The sequence below is a fragment of the Myotis nattereri genome (genome assembly GCF_964212035.1).
Source record: "Myotis nattereri genome assembly, chromosome: 7".
Lineage (NCBI taxonomy): Eukaryota > Metazoa > Chordata > Mammalia > Chiroptera > Vespertilionidae > Myotis > Myotis nattereri.
The window spans coordinates 55,866,215-55,888,517 of NC_138082.1; the positions used below are offsets into that span (position 1 = coordinate 55,866,215).

General features: G+C 37.4%; 1 protein-coding gene across 1 annotated transcript in view; it reads left to right on the forward strand.

The window, feature by feature from the left end:
• Window positions 1-17,090, forward strand: part of BAZ2B (bromodomain adjacent to zinc finger domain 2B) — a 330,950-nt gene extending 313,860 nt beyond the window's left edge. Inside the window, exons 38-43 of the mRNA XM_081095898.1 lie at window positions 2,455-2,765; window positions 3,176-3,311; window positions 6,809-6,955; window positions 12,325-12,593; window positions 12,850-12,993; window positions 15,634-17,090. Of these exons, the coding sequence (XP_080952024.1) occupies window positions 2,455-2,765; window positions 3,176-3,311; window positions 6,809-6,955; window positions 12,325-12,593; window positions 12,850-12,993; window positions 15,634-15,787 (1,161 nt within the window). The 3' untranslated portion in view covers window positions 15,788-17,090. The remainder of the gene's footprint in view (window positions 1-2,454; window positions 2,766-3,175; window positions 3,312-6,808; window positions 6,956-12,324; window positions 12,594-12,849; window positions 12,994-15,633) is intronic.
• The last annotated feature ends 5,213 nt before the right edge of the window (window positions 17,091-22,303 follow it).

Genomic DNA, 22,303 nt, shown 5'->3' on the forward strand with positions numbered 1-22,303 from the left:
GCCATCTGCGTAGTGAGCAGGGTCCTTCCAGCAGGTGGGTACCCTCAGCCTGGCCTGCGGGAATCTGGCAGTTCGACATCGCCCGAGGCGTTCCAGAGTGCGAGAGGGCTCCTGCATTGAACATCTGCCCCCGGTGGTCAGTGTGCATCATACCTACTAGCCAGTCAGCTGGCAGGCCAATCACTTAGCCTTTTATCTATAACTAGAGGCCTGGTGCACGAATTTGTGCACAGGTGGGGTCTGGCTGGCCTGCCCCGATGGGGGCCCATCTGGCCAGACCAGTGGGAGGAGAGGGGCCACAGGTGATTGGCCAGCTGGCCCCACCCCCAATCAGGGTGTTGGGGGCCGATTGGGGGCTGGATCAGACTAGTTGGCTGCCACAGTGCATGTCATGGCCACCGGTCATTCTGGTCATTCTGCCAGTCCAGTCGCTGGGCTTTTATATATATAGCTAATAAAAGGGTAACATGCTAATTAGACCAGACGTCCTTCTGGATGAAGCCAGAGCTGGAGAGAAGCCTAGGTCCCGGGTGCCTGCCAGTGGCCAGAGGGAAGCACCCCAGTCCCAGGTGCCGGATGGAAGCCTATGCCGGCAGCTGGGGAAAAGAAGGCCTACTCTTGCATGAATGTTCGTGCATCGGGCCTCTAGTATATATAGATTGTTCTATTTTTATTAATTTCATTTAGGTACCATTTTCAGCATATGAAACTTTTAATCTTAGTCCTTTCATAAAGAATATTAACTTTCTTCGAAACTTTAAGTTACCTGGAGATTTAATAGCCATCAACCAAGTTATTCATAAGTATATTGGCCAAATATAGAGCCTTTGGATAGTGGCAGTTATGTTACACATTACACTGCCTTCTTTATACCTTTTCTGAGGTGAAGAGCTTTACCAATCACCAGTTTTTGGATGTAGTGTCTTTTACCATCTAGACTTCTCTTACTCTAATATAGTCATCCCTTTTTCTTTTGTCTTATCACTTGCCTTATAGAAATCAAGATATACTGTATTTACAGGATTCCTTCCCTTGATTTACTTATTTCATATTTCTCTCAAAATATGGGAATGAGGTTCATGTGACATGATTTGTACCTAATGCCCTAATGTGTACTATTCAGAACTCCATTCTTACTTTCTAAATGTTCTACTGGGTTAAAGAGGAAGAATTGATCCGAATATAAAGATAAAATAATTATCTTAAATTTTTTAATAAAAAGGATAATGTTCATTCTGATTTTCCTTTAATATGCATTTAGTATATACCTATTCCACATCAGACAGTAGACACCACAGAATTTTAAAATATAAATGGTTTCTGCCTTCAGAAAGCTTGCCATGTAATAGGACATGTATACATCTCTGCAGAATCTGGTAACTGACTGCAGAGAAATACAGAATCTCACATGAGTTTAGAAAAAGAATACACGGTTTCTGGTGGAGAAATAGAAGAGATCAGGCAGATTTCGTGTAGGAGCCGAGATGGCACTTGAGAAAATGAGTAATCCTCTGACAGAGAACACGAATTCCAGGGTGGGATGAGATCAGCATGAGCAAAGCACCAGGATTGGCAAACTCAGGATGTGTCTGGAGTCACAAGACATGGATCTTCCTGCAGGGTAGGATGCATGAATTGGAGCATGAGACAGAAAGGTAGATCGATGAACTGAATGTCATAGCAAAAGTTTGGATTTGTTAAACGGAATCCTTGAGGCTAGAGGATCAATATTAGCACGCTGAGCTATAATAACTATTATATATATGCCTACTATTTGCCTTCACTGAGTTTTAGATAAAATGAGTAAAAACAGAATGTTCCCTGCCTGCATGGGATTTAGAGGTAGGAAAGTGCTAAATAAGCACAGTAGTATAAAATTGAACTGCCACCAGGCTATGGAGTATTATATGGTCCTATGAGAAGCCTGTATGGGGAGATTTACCCACTGCAGGAGCTCAAGGAAGGATTCCCTGAGGATGCTGGAAGTTGCAGGAAAAGTGGAGTTAACTAGGTGAGGAGGAACAGGGAAAGATATAAAGACAAAAGTAACAGCTATGCAAAGCTCCTGTAGCCAGAGGGAAAATGGTGAGTACAAGGACCTGTATAAACGAGTGGTGCAGGAATGCAAGTGGAAAGGAAGAGCAAAGTTCAGAGACTGCTGAAGGCTTTCTGTGTACGTGGTACTGTGAAATTAATAAGCATTTAGTCTCCAGAATACTTTGCTGGTTTTCATTATACCTTTTGCATTATCTAAAGTTTTTTATTTTTCTTACAAATGCTTATTTTAATGTTCTGTTCTTGTTTCTACCCATCAACATTAGGAAAGACAAGGTAAAAACTTAATAAAGATCCTTGAGATCTGCTGGTGTTTGTCGCTGAATTTTAAGTAAAGGTAATTCACCTCCTGGGCATTTTAAAAGAAAACCATAATAACGTTATTCTTTCGATATATAGGGTTGGATGTGTCCAGAGCCTGCATCAGAAAGGGAGGACTTGGTATATTTTGAACATAAGTCATTCTCTAAATTGTGCAAGGAGCATGATGGAGAATTTACTGACGAAGAAGAAAGCAGTGCGCATGCACTAGAACGGAAGAGTGACAACCCCCTAGATATAGCTGTAACCAGGCTGGCTGATTTGGAGCGGAACATTGAAAGAAGGTATCTGAAGAGCCCCTTAAGTACCACCATTCAGATCAAAGTGGATAATGTGGGCACAGTTACTGTCCCTGCTCCTGCACCATCCATTAGTGGTGATGGTGACGGGTAGGTTATTGAGATTAACTTGAAAAATTATTGTGCTTCTTTGCTAATTGGAGCCTATTTTCTATTGCCTGTTATCTATGTATCTTCTTGTATGTCTGTGATCCATATGGATCATGCTATTTGATCCATATGGATCATGCTATTTGCATGGTGCTTTGTAAAAACTTTTTTTTTTGTTATGTGCATTGATAATCCTGCAAAGTAATCTTACATTTTTACCTGGTTGTGACTAAGCTTTGAGGCACGTAGCCACAGTCTGTGCACTACATCGAATTTAGTTGCTTAAACCTTATACTTATTGGCTGTTCCATGTTTTTGTCATTGCTTGGCTTTCAGTGTGATGATTGTTTCACATTCAGTAACCATAAATGTGGACATGACCCACTTAATTTTTCTATATTTCAATGCAGAATTGAAGAGGATATTGCTCCAGGGCTCAGGGTTTGGAGAAGGGCACTGACAGACGCTCGCAGTGCCGCACAGGTAGCTCTGTGCGTTCAGCAGTTACAGAAATCAATAGCATGGGAAAAATCAATTATGAAAGTTGTAAGTGTTTCCATTTAAGAAATACTATAACTCATTCACTTTGTCCTATTTTTTCCAATCTTCAGATCTTTCTTAATTATATATTACTTATTGTCAAAATAATGTATGCTGTACTTGAGAGTTTGCTTATTCTTATTCTGCATAGTTTGACTCCTTCCTTATTTTGAGCTTTCCGAAGGAACCTACCAAATGTATTCTTCTGATTTTGATTATCTCTCTGCTGAATGTTGTTTATAACTCTGGCTGAAGTTGTCTTCTATATTCTGTCAACATAATAGTTGTTAATCTGAATATTTAAAGATCCTTCCACTCTTGTAAACATTCCAGTTGGTAACATTACCTGCTACCTATATTCACTGCATTCTAAAATGCCTTGGTATTTCTATCAGTTTTCATTTTTTAATCCTAAGAAATACTTAGAGAAGTAAATATAAGCAGAGAAGTCTTCCTTCGTGCACTGATATGTATTTGGCCTCTGATATAGATGACTTGAAGAATAGATCTTTTTTAAAAAATATGTATATTTTTATTGATTTCAGAGAGGGAGAGAGGGAGAGAGAGATAGTGGCCTGTTTTGTACCAGGCACCAAATGCTATGCGTTCAAAATAAAAGCTATATTTCATATATTTTTCAGAAAGGTATCATTTTAAATCATGTACATGTCCCTTTTGCCTCTTATATATCATATATAGAAATATCTATTATATATAGACTTTTACTAATTACCTTATCATTTGCTTCTGAATGACAGGTTTGCTTTAAAATTCAAATATATGAGATTTGGTGTCAAGAATGACTAAGTATTTACTTAAAATAATTATTTCTCAAAGAAAAGAAATGATCCTTAAATAATTTACCATTCTTCATTTTTACCTCTATGCTTAGACTACTTAAGGCCTTATTCATTCTTTACAAATACATTTGGTTTCTTCTGTGGTTTTCCACTTCTTCCTAAAATGTCCATGGAATAATAAATCTGCAGTTTTTCACAATATTCTCAAATTTAGGTCTTTCCCAACCAGATTATAATTTACCATAAATTTTAATGCATTGTTCAGTTCATCTGCTAGCATTTTCGCTAGGTAAAATTTTTTCTTCTTAAAATTAGCATTAAAATCAGTTTTAAAGTCACGTACTCAAATATATTTGGTGAAATCTAGGCTATAATGAATCAAAAAGATTGAATTGCTACATCAAAATGAATTTCATATAGTTATATTTCCAATCTGTTCCAAAACTGTCACCCTGATGTGGTCAGTTTTGTTATAACCTATACCCAGAAACCCAAAACTTGTACCAAAATCTGCCTTTATGTTAGTATACTTACTTTCTGCTGTCTAAAGCTTTATTTCAGCTTTTGCAAATTCATAAACCTTTACCATATATTAACATACATTTATCATTATATAACTCCATCTCTAATAATCTTCATTTTTTTTAATGCTTAGCAATACATTATTTGCTATGAAATTACCTTAAATTGAAGGCAGAATCTCATATTCAAAGATTAATGAGCACTTGGTAACCTTTAATTAGAAATGTAACAGTACCTATAATAATCTTCATAATAAGTTATAACAAAATGTTAAAGTGCTTTAGATATACCTTCTTTGCCAGAGACAAGGCTTACCAGAATGGAAGAAGCTATTGTAATTTATCTCCAGATAATTCTGCCCACAGTTATTGTTAATGTTAAACAAAAGGCAACGTCTACTCTATTTTACTTTAGGAGCAAAGGAGTTAAAACCAAATATTAATACACTTGTTCTAATATATTGTGAGCTATTACTGTGATTTTTTGAAAGTGTTGGGAGCTTAATATCTGCCACTATTTCTTAATAATTGCCAGAAAAAAATTATTTTTAAATCATAAATGTGAGATGTGAAACAGACTTTATGGTATTTTTAGTTATCTATTGTAGAAAATAGTGAGAATTTACTTAATGTTCATTATTCTGATTTTTAAGTTTTAGTTATAGTAATTTAAATATAACCTTCCAAATGTTATTTCTCAATGAATATTTTTACAATAGAAGTTTTAAAAATGTAACTCAAACTTGGAAAAATAGCACCCTCTTTAGGTATTAAACAATGTGGTATTAGGTAAGGTCCTAAAATAAACACTGTTGTAGCATTAAAGTACTGCTTTTGCTCTTAGTACACATGCAATTTTAGTATTAGAAATATTACATATATAGGGTGTACCAAAAAAAATTGTATACACACTTTAACAGCCGATAGCTCAATTGATGTTTCTTTCTGTTCAGATTTAACCCATTGGAATTAATAATTATTCAAAGTGTGCATGTATTTTTTTGGGGACACACTATATTTGATATTTGTTAAGTTGAATAATCTATGTCTGCCATTTTGATAAGACTCTTAAGCTGTCATTGATGTATATTTGAGTTATATAAGACTATTTTAGTCTTTCCCAAATTGATTAATTGTATTGAGAATAAAAAATGAAGTTTGAACAGTTAAGCTTCTTTGTTTTTAAGAGTATATAAATACATAATTATACATCAGGTATAAATGATTTACAGTTTAAATGTTTTCATTTTAAATATATTGGTTGCAGGACTTTTTCTACTATGACGGGATATAAACTAAATGTCAAAATATAATGTTAGTACTTACATTTTTTAAAGTTGTCTTAAAAGTTTTACTTATTTAACTTCCCTTCTTTTCCTTTGTGAAACTTGTTATACAGACTATGTATGCATGGGGGAAAGTCTTTTTATATATGTTAAAGTTCTTGATGGTATTAGAAACTTTTTTAACAGAAGAAATAATTTATTTTTAGTTCTATAAAAAAATCATGACCTCTTAAATTCTTTAATTTATTGTATGATTTTTTCCCCTAAGAAATTATTTTGTAGGATCCATTTTCTACATTTGTGACACATGCTTGATTTGGATTGATGTCCAAAGTTTCCTAGTTTGGACACATTTTTTAATCAATCATAAAAAAATAGATGGATTCTTTAGTCGAAATATAAGAACCTATTTTTTATTATATATATTATGTATAATTCTGATACTAATGCTAACCTAATTTTGTTCTTAAAAATTAACTCTTATTTCTTTCTCAGGATATCATGAGGATGCTAAGATAAGCAAAAGATGAAATATATTAAAAAATTAAAACATCATGTATTAAAAGCTATTCATTGCTTTATGTGCTCTGATGTCATGTTAATTATTTCATATGTTAATGTGTACATGCTTCTGAAATGTGTGCAGGCACTCGACCTCTAGCTTTGTTCTTTGCAGTGTACCTGAAATGTGCATTTACCCCAATTGAACTGCTCACCCGTCATGTGGTCCATATCTGTGTAACGAGAGATACATAGATGTGTATGGCTACTATATATTTGTTAGCAAGCGGAATGTTCATTACTAATGTAAACTAGGAATGACGGGTTGTTTAATATCCCAGTAAGCATTATTCATAGCAGAGTGCTAATTTCAAATGCTTTTCCATGTATTATAGTACTGTCAAATCTGTCGAAAGGGAGATAATGAAGAACTGCTCCTCCTTTGTGATGGCTGTGACAAAGGCTGTCACACCTACTGCCATAGACCCAAGATTACAACTATACCAGATGGGGACTGGTTTTGTCCAGCTTGCATTGCTAAGGTAAGACCAATGAAAATGAAACCTTTTTTTAAATTGAGGTAACTGGTTAATAATGTTTTGTAAGTTTCAAGTGTGTAACATTATGATTCAACTAGAGGCCCAGTGAACAAAATAGTGCATGGGGGGATGGGGTCCCTCAGCCCAGCCTGCGCCCTCTCACAATCCTGGACCCCACGGGGGATGTCTGACTGCCGGTTTAGAGGTTAGAAGAAAACCTTGTGAGAGGAAAAAAAATAAAACAGAGGCCATTCCAGTGAGGAGCTAGGGTTCACTTTCTGCATGAAGATTTGCCAGGCCAGGAAAGAGGGGAGGAAGGAGTGAGTGTGTGTGCATGTGTGTGTGTGTGTGTGTGTGTGTGTGTGAGAGAGAGAGAGAGAGAGAGAGAGAGAGAGAGCAAGCCCCCCCGCCCCCAAAGACTCCAGGCTCTTTTGTTCTAATGCACAAAACTTTGCTTTCCCCACGTTTATCGCATGTCTAAACACAAATCATAGTGTACTTCAAGCAACATGCGTTAGGGAAGGAGAAGGCAGCCTTAAAGCAAAGGGTGGGGGTGTCAGAAGTGAGGAACTCCTCTCATCCCCCCAGCTGAACTCCACAGGCGCCTGCCTCTGTGAATCCACATGTATCTGTTGACATGTGGGAGGTTAGGGAGCCTTCATTATTCTGGGAGGGGAAGGTCATGGGGACTGCACCCGTGGTATTCGCCCCAAGTTTCATTTCCTCACCCTCCTGGGTCACTTTCCAACCCACCACTGACCCAGTTAATGGGGTCAGAGGTCTGGGGGCCAGGTGGGCCAGCTCTGAGGTCCCTGTGTCCACGCCCCACCCACTCCAGCTTCCCGCCTGCGGGCAGCGGCTCGGGATGTTCCGTCCCGCTGCGCACCAGACTCAATCTGACTGGGTGCACGGAGAGCTTGGGCGGCTCTGCGGCAGGTGGCTCCATGGCTAGCGCCTTTGAATTGCGTACCACTGGGTGGGGAGGGGGGAAGCCTCCCCAGAAAGAGGTTTGTCAAAAGCCTTCAGGGACCCGGAGGTTGGCCGGCCAGGGCCTTCCTTACTCCGGCTGCTGGCAGCCGTTCCAACCCCCCGCCCCATCCAACCATACCCGCCTTGGCCTGTCACCACCAGTGTCCACTGCCACCCACCCCTGGTTACGTGTTCCCTGTCAGGCGATCAGCACCTGCCAGCCGAGGGGAGGGACCAGGAGGTTGGCCATTCTTAGCTTCAGGTTATCATTTGTAAAAAGGGACAGTATCTGCTTTATGGAAATTTGTGAGGACCAAATACGGTCAGGGGTGTGAAAATTTTAATAACTTAAAAAGTCTGCAACATGTTTATGTTAAACTGTATTTTACAAAATAGCAGAGGGTCCCACATGTCATCATTTTCACTACTAATGGAAATGGCATTTTTAAAAAAATAAATTTTATTGATTTTTTACAGAGAGGAAGGGAGAGAGATAGAGAGTTAGAAACATCGATGAGGGAGAAACATCAATCAGCTGCCTCCTGCACATTCCCTACTGGGTATGTGTCCGCAACCAAGGTACATGCCCTTGACCGGAATTGAACCTGGGACCCTTGATTCCACAGGCTGACGCTCTATCCACTGAGCCAAACTGGTTAGGGCAGAAATGGCATTTTTTAATTTCTTATTACTTGATCATTTTTATTATATACTAGAGGCCTGGTGCATGAATTCATGCATGGGTAGAGTTCCTCGGCCTGGTCAGCGACCGGGGCTGCTCGGGGCCAACTGGCGGGAGGAGGGACCGCAGGAGGTTGGCTGTGGGAGCGCACTGACCACCAGAGGGCAACTCCTGTGTTGAGCATATGCCCCTGGTAGTCAGTGCGGGTTATAGCAACCGGTTGACCGGTTGTTCAGTTGACCAGTTGTTCAGTCAACCAGTCTTAACAGTCGCTTAGGCTTTTATATATATAATTAAATGTAATCCAATGATTCTCTTCACTGGTTGTACATAAACTATTTTTTCATTTTATAACTGTCAAGTTGTAGATAGTTTCTCTATACTGTATGAATTATTAACAAGTCACTGTTTAAGTGTTAGAGATATCATCTGATAAGCTATAGGAGGTTTTGTTTTCAGTAAATGTGTAAATTAGAATTTTGGTTATCTATAACCAAAGGAGTAGACTAGGAGACAGAAGTTTTATGATCTCATACAAGCCCTTCTAAGTAAATGCAGCTTTCTAAGCCACTGCTTTTTTTGTTTTTTAAATATAGTGAATTAGATTTTGTTTTTACACCAATAAAAAATATTAGAGCATTTGATTTTGATATAAGGATTTTAAATTAAGATTTTAAAATATCTTTCCAGTAATTAATTGTCACTTACAGATATTTATACTATACTCTCAAATGGCTATTTCTGCATGCACCATTGTGATTAAGTATTTTTACTCCATGTGTATGTGTGTATATGCCAATATATACACAGATGCTTTATTGTACTTATAATCACAGAACCACAGAATCAAATCAATGTATGTAAACATATACATATTGATATACACTCATGAACACACACACAAAAGTTTCAAATTGCATTGCCTACAAAAGCCAGGCAAATGACACGAAAGAGCTGGGACTGTGGCAAACAGGAAGGCCATGCCCTCATTTAAATAGGACAGTCACCATTCAACCCCAGCCAATTGTTATCATATAGACCTGTGTGCAGAATCTACCAGTATTTCAGGACTAGGGATTTTTATGCATGTCTTCCCAAATGTTAACTGTTGGCTACAAATTCAGAATTTCCACAAGCATTATATGAACCAAACAACAACACATGGGCTGTTTACAGCCTGTGAGCCAACAGTTCACAACTTCTGATGTATAAATAGACAAACATAATAGAAATGTGCTCTTGAGTGTGTAATTCAATAGGTTCTGCTTAAGACATACTGAAGTTCCTTTTTGAATTTGGGTTCTTAACAAGATAGAGAGAATGGGTGGCTAGGGGGCATCTCTATCTCAGAACAAAGTAATCTGGTAACAGAGTAGTAATATAAAAGCTTACTTTTGAAAGTATGTGTATATGCATGGTCTATAGCAGTAAGCTGATAAACATCATTTATTAAAGAAATACACAGACTTCATTTAAAAAAAAAAACACAGCAAAAAAGTCTTTTGCTTCTTTGATTTAAATTTAATATGGGGTTTTTTTTAAAACTATATTAATTTCTTAGAAAATTATCCCAAATAATATTTTAGTTCAAATAGGAACTAGAAGTTTTGGCCCATAATTTATGAAATTTTCTTGGTTTTTATTCAATCCAACTTAATGTAATCTAACTTAGTTATTCAGTGTAACAATTTAATTTTTATTAAATGTTCTTTTCTCATTCTAGTAAATATTCTCTTTTTCATTATTTCAGAGTGCTAAACTCAGTGTTATATGAAAACTATAAGATTTTTGTGAATAAAAATTAATAAGTTAACTGGAGAAGAGACTTAGTAAAACATTTTAATTATTTCAGCTAGTGACAGGGGTTAGTGATTCTTTGATATGGTATCAAGAAGGTGTTAGTTTTATGGTTTTCTTTATTATTTTTTTAATACATTTTATTGATTTTAGAGAGGAAAGGAGAGGGGGAGAGAGAAACATCAATGATGAGAGAGAATCACTGATTGGCTGCCTCCTGCACGCCCCCCACTGGGGATCAAGCCCGCAACTCAGGCATGTGCCCTTGGTCGGAATTGAACCCGGGACCCCTTACTCTGCAGGCCAACGCTCTATCCATTGAGCAAAACTGGCTAGGGCATGGTTTGCTTTATTATTTTAGTCATGTAAAATATCTCAACCATACTTTTAGCCACCAATAAGAAACTAAATATTTTTTTAAATTTTATTCTTCAATTACAGATTGCATTCAACACTATTTTGTATTAGTTTCAGGTGTACAGCACAGCAGTTAGAGAATCATATAATTTACAAAGTGTTCCCTAGAACCAAATATTTTTAATTGCTTGATTAAGAGCAATTTTTTAAAAAGTGCTGCTAGAAGAGATCATGAAATTCTCAAAGAAATTGGTATGAACTACAAAGAAACGTTTCTGGCCAAATTTATTGCAAAAATACAGCCAACTTTAAATTATGGCTAGATTAAATATTGACTCTGCATTCTAAGACTTCTTAATAGTATGGGTAAAAGATGAAATAATTTTTTAAAAGAGGGTAAACACTATTCTGGAAAATCAAAACAAAACCCATACATTACCAGTGATTTTGCATATCACTTTTCTGTTATATATTATATTTATTATAATACTCAACTCAAAATTCCATCTTATTTTCCTGTTTCTAAATTGGGTTGGTGTGTTCATTGTTACATCAATGCACTGCCTGCATTTTCAGTTAGATTGCATAAGGCCACATTGAGATTTTCTTTCATGTAATTTGAGAGTTTGAATGACCTTACCAATTGTGTTGTTTACCTTATTTTATAGATGAGGAAAACAGGGCCTTGTACATATTTTTGTATAAAGTCCCATAGCTAGTTACTGATAGAGTCCTAACTGAAATTTTACATGCTTTGATTCCAAATATAATCTATTTAATATTTCTTTATTGTTTTCCTCAAAACAGATGTCTTTTCTTTTTCTTCCTTAGCCTTCACCACTTCTTGGTTCATACCTCAGAACACAAGTTTGTGGAATTCTCTTTTTATAGCAAATGCATTTTTTTTCTTTATCCAGAAAAAAAAAATCAATTTCCAGTAGATTTGATCTTACACAGGACTTTTTCTCTATTGGGTAATTCATGAGCTATTTTTTATGTCTTGGCCTAGCTTTCTAATTACCTTTTCAAACTTTCTTATTAATAAGCTTTATATTTTTATTTCTATTCATCCTTGTTCTTAATTATATTGTGCTTTAAAAGATAGTACTTTTGGCCTGGCTGATGGGGCTCAGTGGTTGAGCGTTGACCTATGAACCAGGAGGTCACAGTTTGGTTCCAGGTTGGGGCACATGCCTGGGTTGCAGGCTTGATCCCCGTGGAGGGCACCCAGGAGGCAGCCCATCAATGATTCTCATCACTGGTGTTTTTCTCCCCCTCTCCCTCCCTCTCTGAAATCAATAACTATCGAACTAACTAACTAAATAAATAAATAAAAAGATAGTCTTTTTGTATCTTTAAACAAGTGACTGAGTGATCTAGATTAAAGGAACACTGCTGATAAGTTCTGTAGTAAAGGTGGGTAACCCTGAAATTAGTGTCTTCACGTTTTAAGATTTCTTAGGATAGATTTTTCAGCCTTATTATAAGAGAACAAATTTGTAGATCTCTTTTGAAAATAATAAAATTATTAACTTCCTATCTCATTTACTTTTTTTTTTTATTAAAGGCAAGTGGTCAAACTCTAAAATTCAAAAAACTTCATGTCAAAGGAAAAAAGACTAGTGATTCAAAGAAAGTAAAGAAAGGACCTTTGACAGGGGATACTGAAGATGAAGACTCCGCATCTGCAAGCAGTTCACTGAAAAGAGGAAACAAAGACCTGAAAAAGAGGAAAATGGAGGAAAGCACTTCCATGAATTTGTCAAAGCAAGAAAGCTTTGCTTCTTCTATTAAAAAACCTAAACAAGATGATTCCAAGGACCTAGCTCTTTGCAGGTATTATTTCAGTTGCTATGCACTACATATTCATGATATCTCATTTTATTTGTTTAGTGACCTTCTCACAATTTGTATAAATAGGAAAATATAAAAGTCTATAGTACAAGTAAATGTATTATAGAAAACATTATATCCTCCTCTTTTAATAAATTAATTTGCATTGGTTTTCTTGAAAGATTACAAAAGTTACATTTTTAATAAAAATAGATAATTCTACAGCATAGATATTGATTTCAAACATTGTTCTCTTTAGTATGATCCTCACTGAAATGGAAACTCATGAGGATGCATGGCCTTTTCTACTTCCTGTAAACTTGAAACTTGTTCCTGGTTATAAGAAAGTTATTAAGAAGCCTATGGATTTTTCCACAATTAGAGAGAAATTAAGTAGTGGACAGTAAGTAAACCATTACAGTTCAATATTTATTGAATGCTTGATATGTGCTAGATAATTTTCTAGGTAATTTTCTACTGAGCCAAAAATACATTAACTTACAGCAAAGACAGAAGGCCTGACTTTGGAGGGTGTGTGTGTGTGTGTGTGTGTGTGTGTGTGTGTGTGTGTGTGTTGGTGGTGTTGTTTGGTTAGAGTGATATGGTATGGCTGACAAGTCAATCACAATTATTTAAATAATTAAAAAGCTGCTTTTGACATTGGAAGGGCACTAAACTCCACCTGGGAGGAGAAGAAAAGTATGACATGGGGGTGGCCATCTTGTGAACACATAGGGGTGGCCATCATGTACAAGGGTGTGATGGTCAATTTGCATATTACCTCTTTATTATATAGGATATTATTTAGTTCTTCCTGGCATTCCTTTGGTGAAAATCACCATGCTCCATAATTTACATTCAATTTAGAAGAGTTGAGTAGAACTTAACGGGTAATGAGTGTCCCTCTCATATAAAATGATTTACTAGATTGACCAAATGACTACTTTATTTCTTTGAAGATTGAAATGTCAGTCTTTCAAAAGATTGTGGTTGTTTTTTTAATTATAGAAAGGACCTGCCCAGAAAACATTATAAAATCAGAAAACATTTATAATCCTTAAACTATTGGCTCTAATGTGAACCAAACAGCAAAATGTATAGATATGGACTAGTTCTCTTGCTTTTTCTGTCTGTCCAAATAATTGGGTGTTTATGGGGTAGTACAATGGACTTTAAAATCCCCATGCCAGGACAAGATGTACACAGAGAGACTTGACCATGTTTAAAGTAACTCATGACTCTAACTTCCATGATTCTTTGAATTCCTGGAGAAGATGAACTTCAACCTCCAAACCCCCAAAACAAACAGACTTATGCATTAAGACAGAGTTACCAAAAGAGCTATATAATCAAAGTTCCCTTTTGAGAATGAATCCTGGTGAATGGAGGAGATCACACGGAGACAGGCAGAAAAACTGTCTGTTCCAATCCTGTTTGTGATGCCAGCTGTGTGAGAGGCAAGATTCAGTGGATTCAGTCTCCTCTAGCGTGAATTGTTCAGTTAAACCCAAACCAATGAGTTGGAACCAAAACCCACAAACAGTATTTCATATTTTTAAACTAGAAGTGGATAGAACAGTGAGGGTTCCTGGAAGGGCCTACTTTAATGAAAACTGCTGGGTTTCATCAGTGCCCATTCTTCTATAAAAGAAGGGCATAGAGTGGGGCTGCTTTATCTCACCCCGAACATTGCCTAGAATTCTCTCCGGGATTCCAGTCTCCTTAACATTAATCATTAACCTTTCCTATGGTAAGGAACAGCCTACAGCTTTAAACTGTTGTATATGAATTATACACATGTTATATGATTCCATTTATGAGAAATTTCCAGAGCACAGATGGGTGCTTGCCTGGAGGTAGGAATAGGGAGGAATGGGGAGAGACTGCTTAATGGACAATGTGCTTTGGAACTAGATAGAGGTGGTGATAAGACAGTGTTGTGAATGTACTAAATGCCACTGAATTGTGTACCTTAAAGTAGTTAATTTTGTGTTATGTGAATTTCAACTCAACAAAAAAATAATTTCAAGAAGAACAGGAAATGGATAAGGTTATAAATAAGGCCTGAATTAACTCTGTGAGCTCATTACAGAAAAAGAAATTCTATTTCTTTTATTATCGCACATAAAAAAAGAAGGAGGGAGTGGAAACTGTACAAGTTATTTCATCAAAAAAATACCTCCACTTTAATCAGGTTGCTCAGCTTTAGTGTGTGTTGCTAAGGTATTTATAATGGGAAAGTTATCTTAGTACTAGCTTATCATAAGTTGGAATTCATTTAAATTTGAATTTCCATAAGCCCTGAAACAAACCACTTCTTTCTTACCAATAAGTTCAGGCAGATTCATTCACTCTTGTCTTCTCTTTCTCATGTTCGTACAGAAAAAGAGAAGTGGGCTATCCCACTAAAAAAGCACTGAGCCACAGTACAGTGTTGCTTACTGAAAGCCAGTTCCTCATGACGCTATCTTGGGTGAAGGGGCAGCACGTGCTTTTTTTTGGATCATCATACTCCCAATACTTGAGCACAATAGTATATTAAAGAGACAAGAAGAGAAATGGGATGTATGTAGAAGGCACAGGGCAAGTACCATGTTGACAGTGCACAGGAAGCACTTACATCTAGTGCAAATATTTTGAATGTGAACAATAGGGGTTCTGTGAGCGATACAGTTGGTCAGAGGTGTTAATATATGAATCAAATGGGAAGAGTCCTGTAACAGAATTGTGATATAGGTAAACCAGGAAATTGGATGTGGGGGAAATGCTAGTAAGTTGAAATTTATCTTGTTTTTCAGAGAAATCTGTTTTTCCATTTCATCTGTCTTTAAATCCTATGTGGTTCAGACCACATGCAATTATTTTACATATTCCATGTATAAGAGGGTATAATACGCTTTCTATCACTTTAAATGCAGGTATCCTAATCTTTTTCTTTTCCCTTTCAGTTTTCCTTTTTATTTTACCTTTTATACCTCTTTATTTGGTTACAAAACAAAACCTCCCTACAAAAGCAACCTCTAAGTCATGTGTTTTCTTTCAGGTATCCGAGCCCTGAGTACTTTGCTCTGGATGTCAGGCTTGTGTTTGACAACTGTGAAACATTTAATGAAGATGATTCTGACATAGGCAGAGCTGGCCACAGTATGAGGAAGTATTTTGAAAAAAAGTGGACAGATACTTTCAAAGTGAGCTGAAGTTATAATCTCTTTTTTTTTTTCCTTTTAAACAAGGACAAATGAGACCAGCAATGTGAACTGAATTTACATAAATGTGCAAGGCACATATATAATGACTTTTTTTCCTTAAAATAAGTATCACAAAAAAAAAGTATCAGAAGAATGATACCATTTTTAAAGGCTTCACTCCTACAACAACCAAGGCCCTTGGTTATTGGTTTGTGTGATTTATCAGCTAATTTAGGTAGAACAGGGAAGCACACCCAAAGAATTTTCAAAGGAAAGGGTGTTATAGTGCAATAGCAATTAAAATATATCAAATCGCACTGAATATTCAACACCAGAGCTCTAACGTGGGAAATGGTTCTCCTTTCCCTCTCAATAAATATCTATTTTTCATTTTTTTACTTTGTAGTTTATTTTTTAGTGAATGTATTTAATTTTATGAATTATTTATGATTAAACCACATCCAGAATCTTCGTTTTCTGTGAAAAGGAAGAACTAGTAAATTGCTTTAAATCTTGAAAATACAACAAGGAATGTTTTAAAATATAAAACAAAGCCAAGTTAAACTGTTTACACTGATGTGCTATAAAAGCACCAAAAATAAACTTTACTGTAGAGTTACAAGTACATTTATATATATATATATGTTGCTGCATCACTTGTGTAGTTAAATTGTATTTCAAGACAGTGAAGAAAAGTTGACATGTATATACTGTTCATTATTGTTTATATTAAGTCTTGCTTTAAATATGTATTATGTGTATATATTGTTTGCAGACATTATTGTTTATGCCTTAGAAGGACTGTAGCATTTTATTTTAGTCTGAAGGTAATTACAGCTCTACAGCTTGTACAGTAATTATCCTCTACCAACACTGTGGCGTCTCCTTGATCTTGGTAGTGCCTGCCTTTGAAACAGGGTGTAGGGGATATTAGTTTTTCATTTTTCTATTTTGTTATATAATTTTAAGCCACCAGGGCCCAAATTAAAGTATAATCATTTGTATCCATGTGGAATAAAATTGTGACAATTTCCTACACACACAGTATTTTTTCATAGAAACATTTCCCTCCCATTTGCCTTGCCTCAGAAATAAATTTAAAAGACATTTGTAACCACTGTGTTTTATCTACTGTGTGTTGTGGTGGCCTGTTGGAGGCAAATAGATCAGACTTTTTTTTGTATCTATGTAAGAGTACTTGAAGTTTTATTTAAAATAAAATGTTGTGGAAAAGGTAGCATTCTTTTTTTTAGGAGTGTTATTTTTCACTACTATGTGTGGCACGGATACAATAAAAGACTTTTACAAACTAGCTTTTAGTTTTTCTTAATCTGAAAATATAGTCTTTCCAAAAATCAATTAATTTAAATTTGATTTTTATAGAATCATAAGGGAGGAGCAACAGAATGTGGTTCAAAGAACATTGAGCTGGGGGAAGGTGGGGTGGTATTAAGTCACCTGATAGAACTTTCATGAGTCTCTGAAACTCTCTGGACCACGTTTTATTGTTTGGTTGTTGGTTTTCTACATTTTCAATATGAAAATATTAAAATAAATTTTAAGGTGTTGTTCTGATAAGAAGTGTCTCTGTTGGTAGACACATAACCCCATGATCCCTAAGAAATTTCTATCATATAAATTAGTCTAATAAGTCATGAGACACGAAGTGCAGCATTCATGAGAAGTGACGTGACACCTTGCTGGGCTCTGGAATCACCGGCGAACACGACAGACTCAGGAACGGCCTTATGGAGCCTGTTGCCTAGTGCAGAAGTGGCCCTTAGATAAAGTTCTTAGAAAATGGCTTTTAATGGTGAAGGGAGAATAAAAAAGTTTTGAAGAAAATATTCTTAAATTGAAAATGCTTCAAAGCCACAGAGTATTTTCTAAAATCCCTAGACTGTTTGTGAAGACTTACATAAAAATCAGCTGTTATTATGTAAATATGTCAGTTTCTGTTAACCAAATATTGTGGTGATGCCTTAAGGGGCCGGTGCTTAATCAAAAAATACCATGTGGAGCAGGACACAACGTGGTGCTATGAAAAAAGTCTTTGGTTTTGTGTTTATAGAACCACCAGATGCTTCCTGGGGCGTCTTCTTCAGGAGGGCTTTTTGCCTTAGGGATGATACATGCTTATGGTAATTTATATTAGATGGTACATAAGTGGCTTATTTGATGATAATGTCTGTTGTTTGAGAGGCTTATACTGAGAAATAAAACATACACACACACACACAAAAGAACAATTTTTCAAGAGTGATCATTTTCTTTTAAAAATAAGATATCCTGCCCAGCAAGTGTGGCTCAGTGTTTGAATGTCAACCTATGGACCAGGAGGTTACAGTTTGATTCCCAGTCAGGGCACATGCTCTGGATTACTAGCTCAATCCCCAGTAGGGGGCATGCAGGAGGCAGCTGATTGATGATTCTCTCATCATTTATGTTTCTATCTCTCTCTCTCCCTTCCTCTTTCTGAAATCAATAAAAACATTTTTTTAAAAATTTAAAAAATAAGATATCCTTCGGTAAAGCCAATTACTATATTATGAGGATGTTGTAGCACCCCTAAGGGATAGCCAATACCTAGCACCAACTCACCAACAATGTAACTGTGGCATCTTAGAAGTAGACCCTTCAGCCCAAGGCAAACATTCAGATGACTGGAGCCCCCCACCGACATCTTGACTGCAACTTCACAAGAGACCCTTAGCCAAAACTACCCAGCTAGGACACTCCTGAATTCCTGACCCACAAAAAAAGATGAGGTAATAAAGGTTTGTTATTGTTTTAAGCCACTCAGTTTTGCGTAATTTGTTGCTGTGGCCACTTTCTCTAGGATGTTATGTAAGGAGGCTCTGTGCTCTCCAGGCAACCACTTTACACTCCAACAAGCAGTGGAGGAGGATTTGTTTTCCCCACCTCCCAACTGATGTTCACTGTTTGTTTGGATTATTTTTCCCTAATAATTACAGAGTTTGAATTTGAGTAATGTGTTTCAAAAACTATCAAGCAGTTTCTCTAGTCATATTAGCAGCTTCAACTTTGATTTGCCTTTTGAAATTTTTGTTTTATGTAGATACTAGAGGCCCGGTGCACGAAATTCGTGCAGGGGGCAGGGTGTGTTTCCCTCAGCCCAGCCTGCACCCTCTCCAGTCTGGGATCCCTCTCACAATCCAGGACTGCTGGCTCCCAACCGCTTGCCTGCCTGCCTGATTGCCCCTAATCCAGTGGTCGGCAAACTGCAGCCCCTTCAGTGTGGCTCTTCCACAAAATACCACGTGTGGGTGTGCACGTACAGTGCGATTGAAACTTCATGGCCACAGTCAAGGGGCCAAAGAGCCGCATGTGGCTTACGAGCCGCAGTTTGCCGACCACTGCCCTAACCACTCCCCTGCCAGCCTGATCGACACCTAACTGCTCCCCTGCCGGCACAATTGCCCCTAACTGCCCTCCCCTGCTGGCCTGGTCGCCCCCAACTGTCCTCCCCTGCAGGCCCAGTTGCCCCCAACTGCCTTCCCCTGCTGGCCTGGTCGCCCCCAACTGTGCTCCCCTGCAGGCCCGGTTGCCCCCAACTGCCCTCCCCTGCTGGCCTGGTCGCCCCCAACTGTGCTCCCCTGCAGGCCCGGTTACCCCCAACTGCCCTCCCCTGCAGGCCTGGTCCCCCCGCAACTGCCCTCCCCTGCTGGCCTGGTCGCCCCCAACTGTGCTCCCCTGCAGGCCCGGTTGCCCCCAACTGCCCTCCCCTGCCAGCCATCTTGTGGCGGCCATCATGTGTCCACATGGGGGTGGCCATCTTGTGTGTTGGAGTGATGATCAATTTGCATATTACTCTTTTATTAGATAGGATTGTATCTAACCCTTTCTGCTTTCCAGCAACTAAGGTTTCCAGTGTCATGATATCTAGGAAAAGAGACGGAATCACCTGAAAGATGCCAGGTGAGCACAGAGTCAACACAGTGAGAAAGTTGTTCTTAGGAGTGTTTTATCCAGGTATTGGTTGGCGCAGGGGAACTAGCCCTTTTCCATAACACTGCAAAGCACAGTGGAGTCCCTGTACCTGAAAACTCCTGGGCCTGCTGGACAACGCACATAAACTGCTGAACAATGCACATAAACAGCACGTCCTGCCCCTCAGCGCCTCCTTTTGCTCTGTGTCATGATGTCTATCCTCATTTTTTGTTCCTGAGAAATTGAAATACCTCAGATTTCTTTATTATCGCATTTTCTCGTTCTGCCTATTTAAAGTTATAACTAGCCATCTGATCGGAATTCTGGGTATTTTCCAAGTTCATCATGAGTCAGATGTTTATCGACATCCTCTTGTTGTTTACATAGAAATTCTTGTGCATTATGTATGGATATAATTTATTTTCTTCTCCTTTCCAAATTTCTGTGAGCAGCTAGAATTAATATTCCCCCTTTACTAAGAGTATTACTATTATGGGCTGTGTATCTTCCATTCTCACCTAACATAGTTCCTCAAGAGATTGTGATGTACACATTTTTAAACACCCAGCATCTAGTATAATATCTGACTTATTAAAGGTACCTAATAAAACTTTGCCAATAAAGCCTTCTAATCAAGGAGAATATTCAAAAGTATGTGCCACACTCTGAAAGCAATACTAAAATTGGGGTTCTAAGTATATTTTAGGTAACAACTATGCCAGAATAAAGGTTTATCCAAAATTGTTTTCAAAAGAACAGTTCTTATTGTATGTATATTTGGACTATAATTCATGAGTATGCAATCATATTACTTTATAATATCTTGAAGCTTAGTCATGTTCTGATAGAGTATACCTCTTTTCTGGGACATGTTGAAAAGGCTCATCCTATATAATAAAAGGCTAATATGCAAACTGTCCCCTCCGGAGTTTGACCAACCAGGAGTTTGATCACTCGCTATGATGTGTGCTGACTACCAAGGGGCAGTGTGGAACGCAGAAAGGCCCTGACCAGCAGCCGGGGAAGGAAGGTCCCGATCAGCCTTGATCATGGGCCAGGCTTAGGGACCCTAACCATGCATGAATTTCATGCACCGGGCCTCTAGTGTCAATAATAAAGGGCCTAACTAACAGGTCCCAGTTAAATTCAATAGCTGAAAAAGAATGGGTCATCTAATACAAGTGGAATTTCTTTGTAACTTTCCAGATTCCTTCTCTCTGGTCTTTGTCTTTGACCTCAGCCCCTTCCAAGAAGGACTCTAACTTTGATCTTATTTCCTTTCAAAGGGGTCAACATCTGCCATTATGGTAAAATCATTAATACCATAAAATCAGAGACTTCTAGCTTTCCATCTTCCTGGGCACGTGGCAAAATTGTATTTCCTATACTCCGTGTGGTTGAATGGGGCCATTTGACTTGTAGTTCTGGCCAAAGATATTTGAATGCAAATATGCATCTCTTGCAAGCCAACCATTTAATTTTTCTTGTTTCCCCCTGGTACAGCAACTGGTAATGTTCAAAATGATTCATGCTCTGTTAGCCTAGTTCTCAAATAACTATGATGAACAGAATTCCCTACCAATTCACAATGGACATACAGCATATTCAAGAAATAACTTTCTTGCTTTAAGTCTTTGAGATATTGGGATTCATTGTTACTGCACCATATTCCAGCCTATCCTGATGTTCACAGAATGGCTATCAAACCACTGGACTAGAAGTGGGGAGGGAGAAAGTAGGCTTCATAAGACTTATCCCATTTCTGTATCCTACACCTAAAAAGGGGTCGTAGAAAAGAACTAGAATGCACAATAGAGGAAAGTGCGATAAAAGATTAAAAGGATCTTGGGAAAGCAAGTAGATTGAACTGGAGTACTCTACTATTGTCAGAAAAGACTACTAATGTATATCACCCTAGGTTCAAAAGGGGAAACACTGCTTTTGAAAAATGTAATAATGAAAAACAGAGACACCGAGAAAAATGGAGGTGCTGGAGGGCCTTCTAAAACTGGGATGCTGTGAATTTGTGTGGAAGATGCCTTATGATATTTGGAGACTCAAATTGTAATCCACCTAAAGGAGCATAATAGGATTTTATTAGTGCAAAGAAGCTCTGGGCTTCAGTCAAAGCAGTGCTTAGAGGGATTTCAAATTCATAACCTAAACTTCCAACAGAAAAAGATAAGCAAACAACCTAAATCAAGCAGAAGGAAAGAAATAGTGGTTAGAGCAGAAATTAATGGAACATTACAAAAAAGAATAGAGAAAAGCAATTAAGCCAAAAATTGGAAAGAGCAACAAAATTGACAAAGCTTTCCCTAAACTGGCTGAGAAAAAGAAGACTCAAATTACTAAAGTCAGGAATGAGGGAACATTGCTACTGACCTTATGGAAATAAAAACAATTATAAGTGAATACTATGAACAATGAATGCCAACAATGAAAAAATTCTGAAAATAAAATTAAGAGAACAATTTCATTTATAATAGCATCAAAAGAATAAAATATTTGGGAATAAATTTTAACAAAAGTGCAAATGTGTATCCTATTGACTAAAACACTGTGGAAATTAAA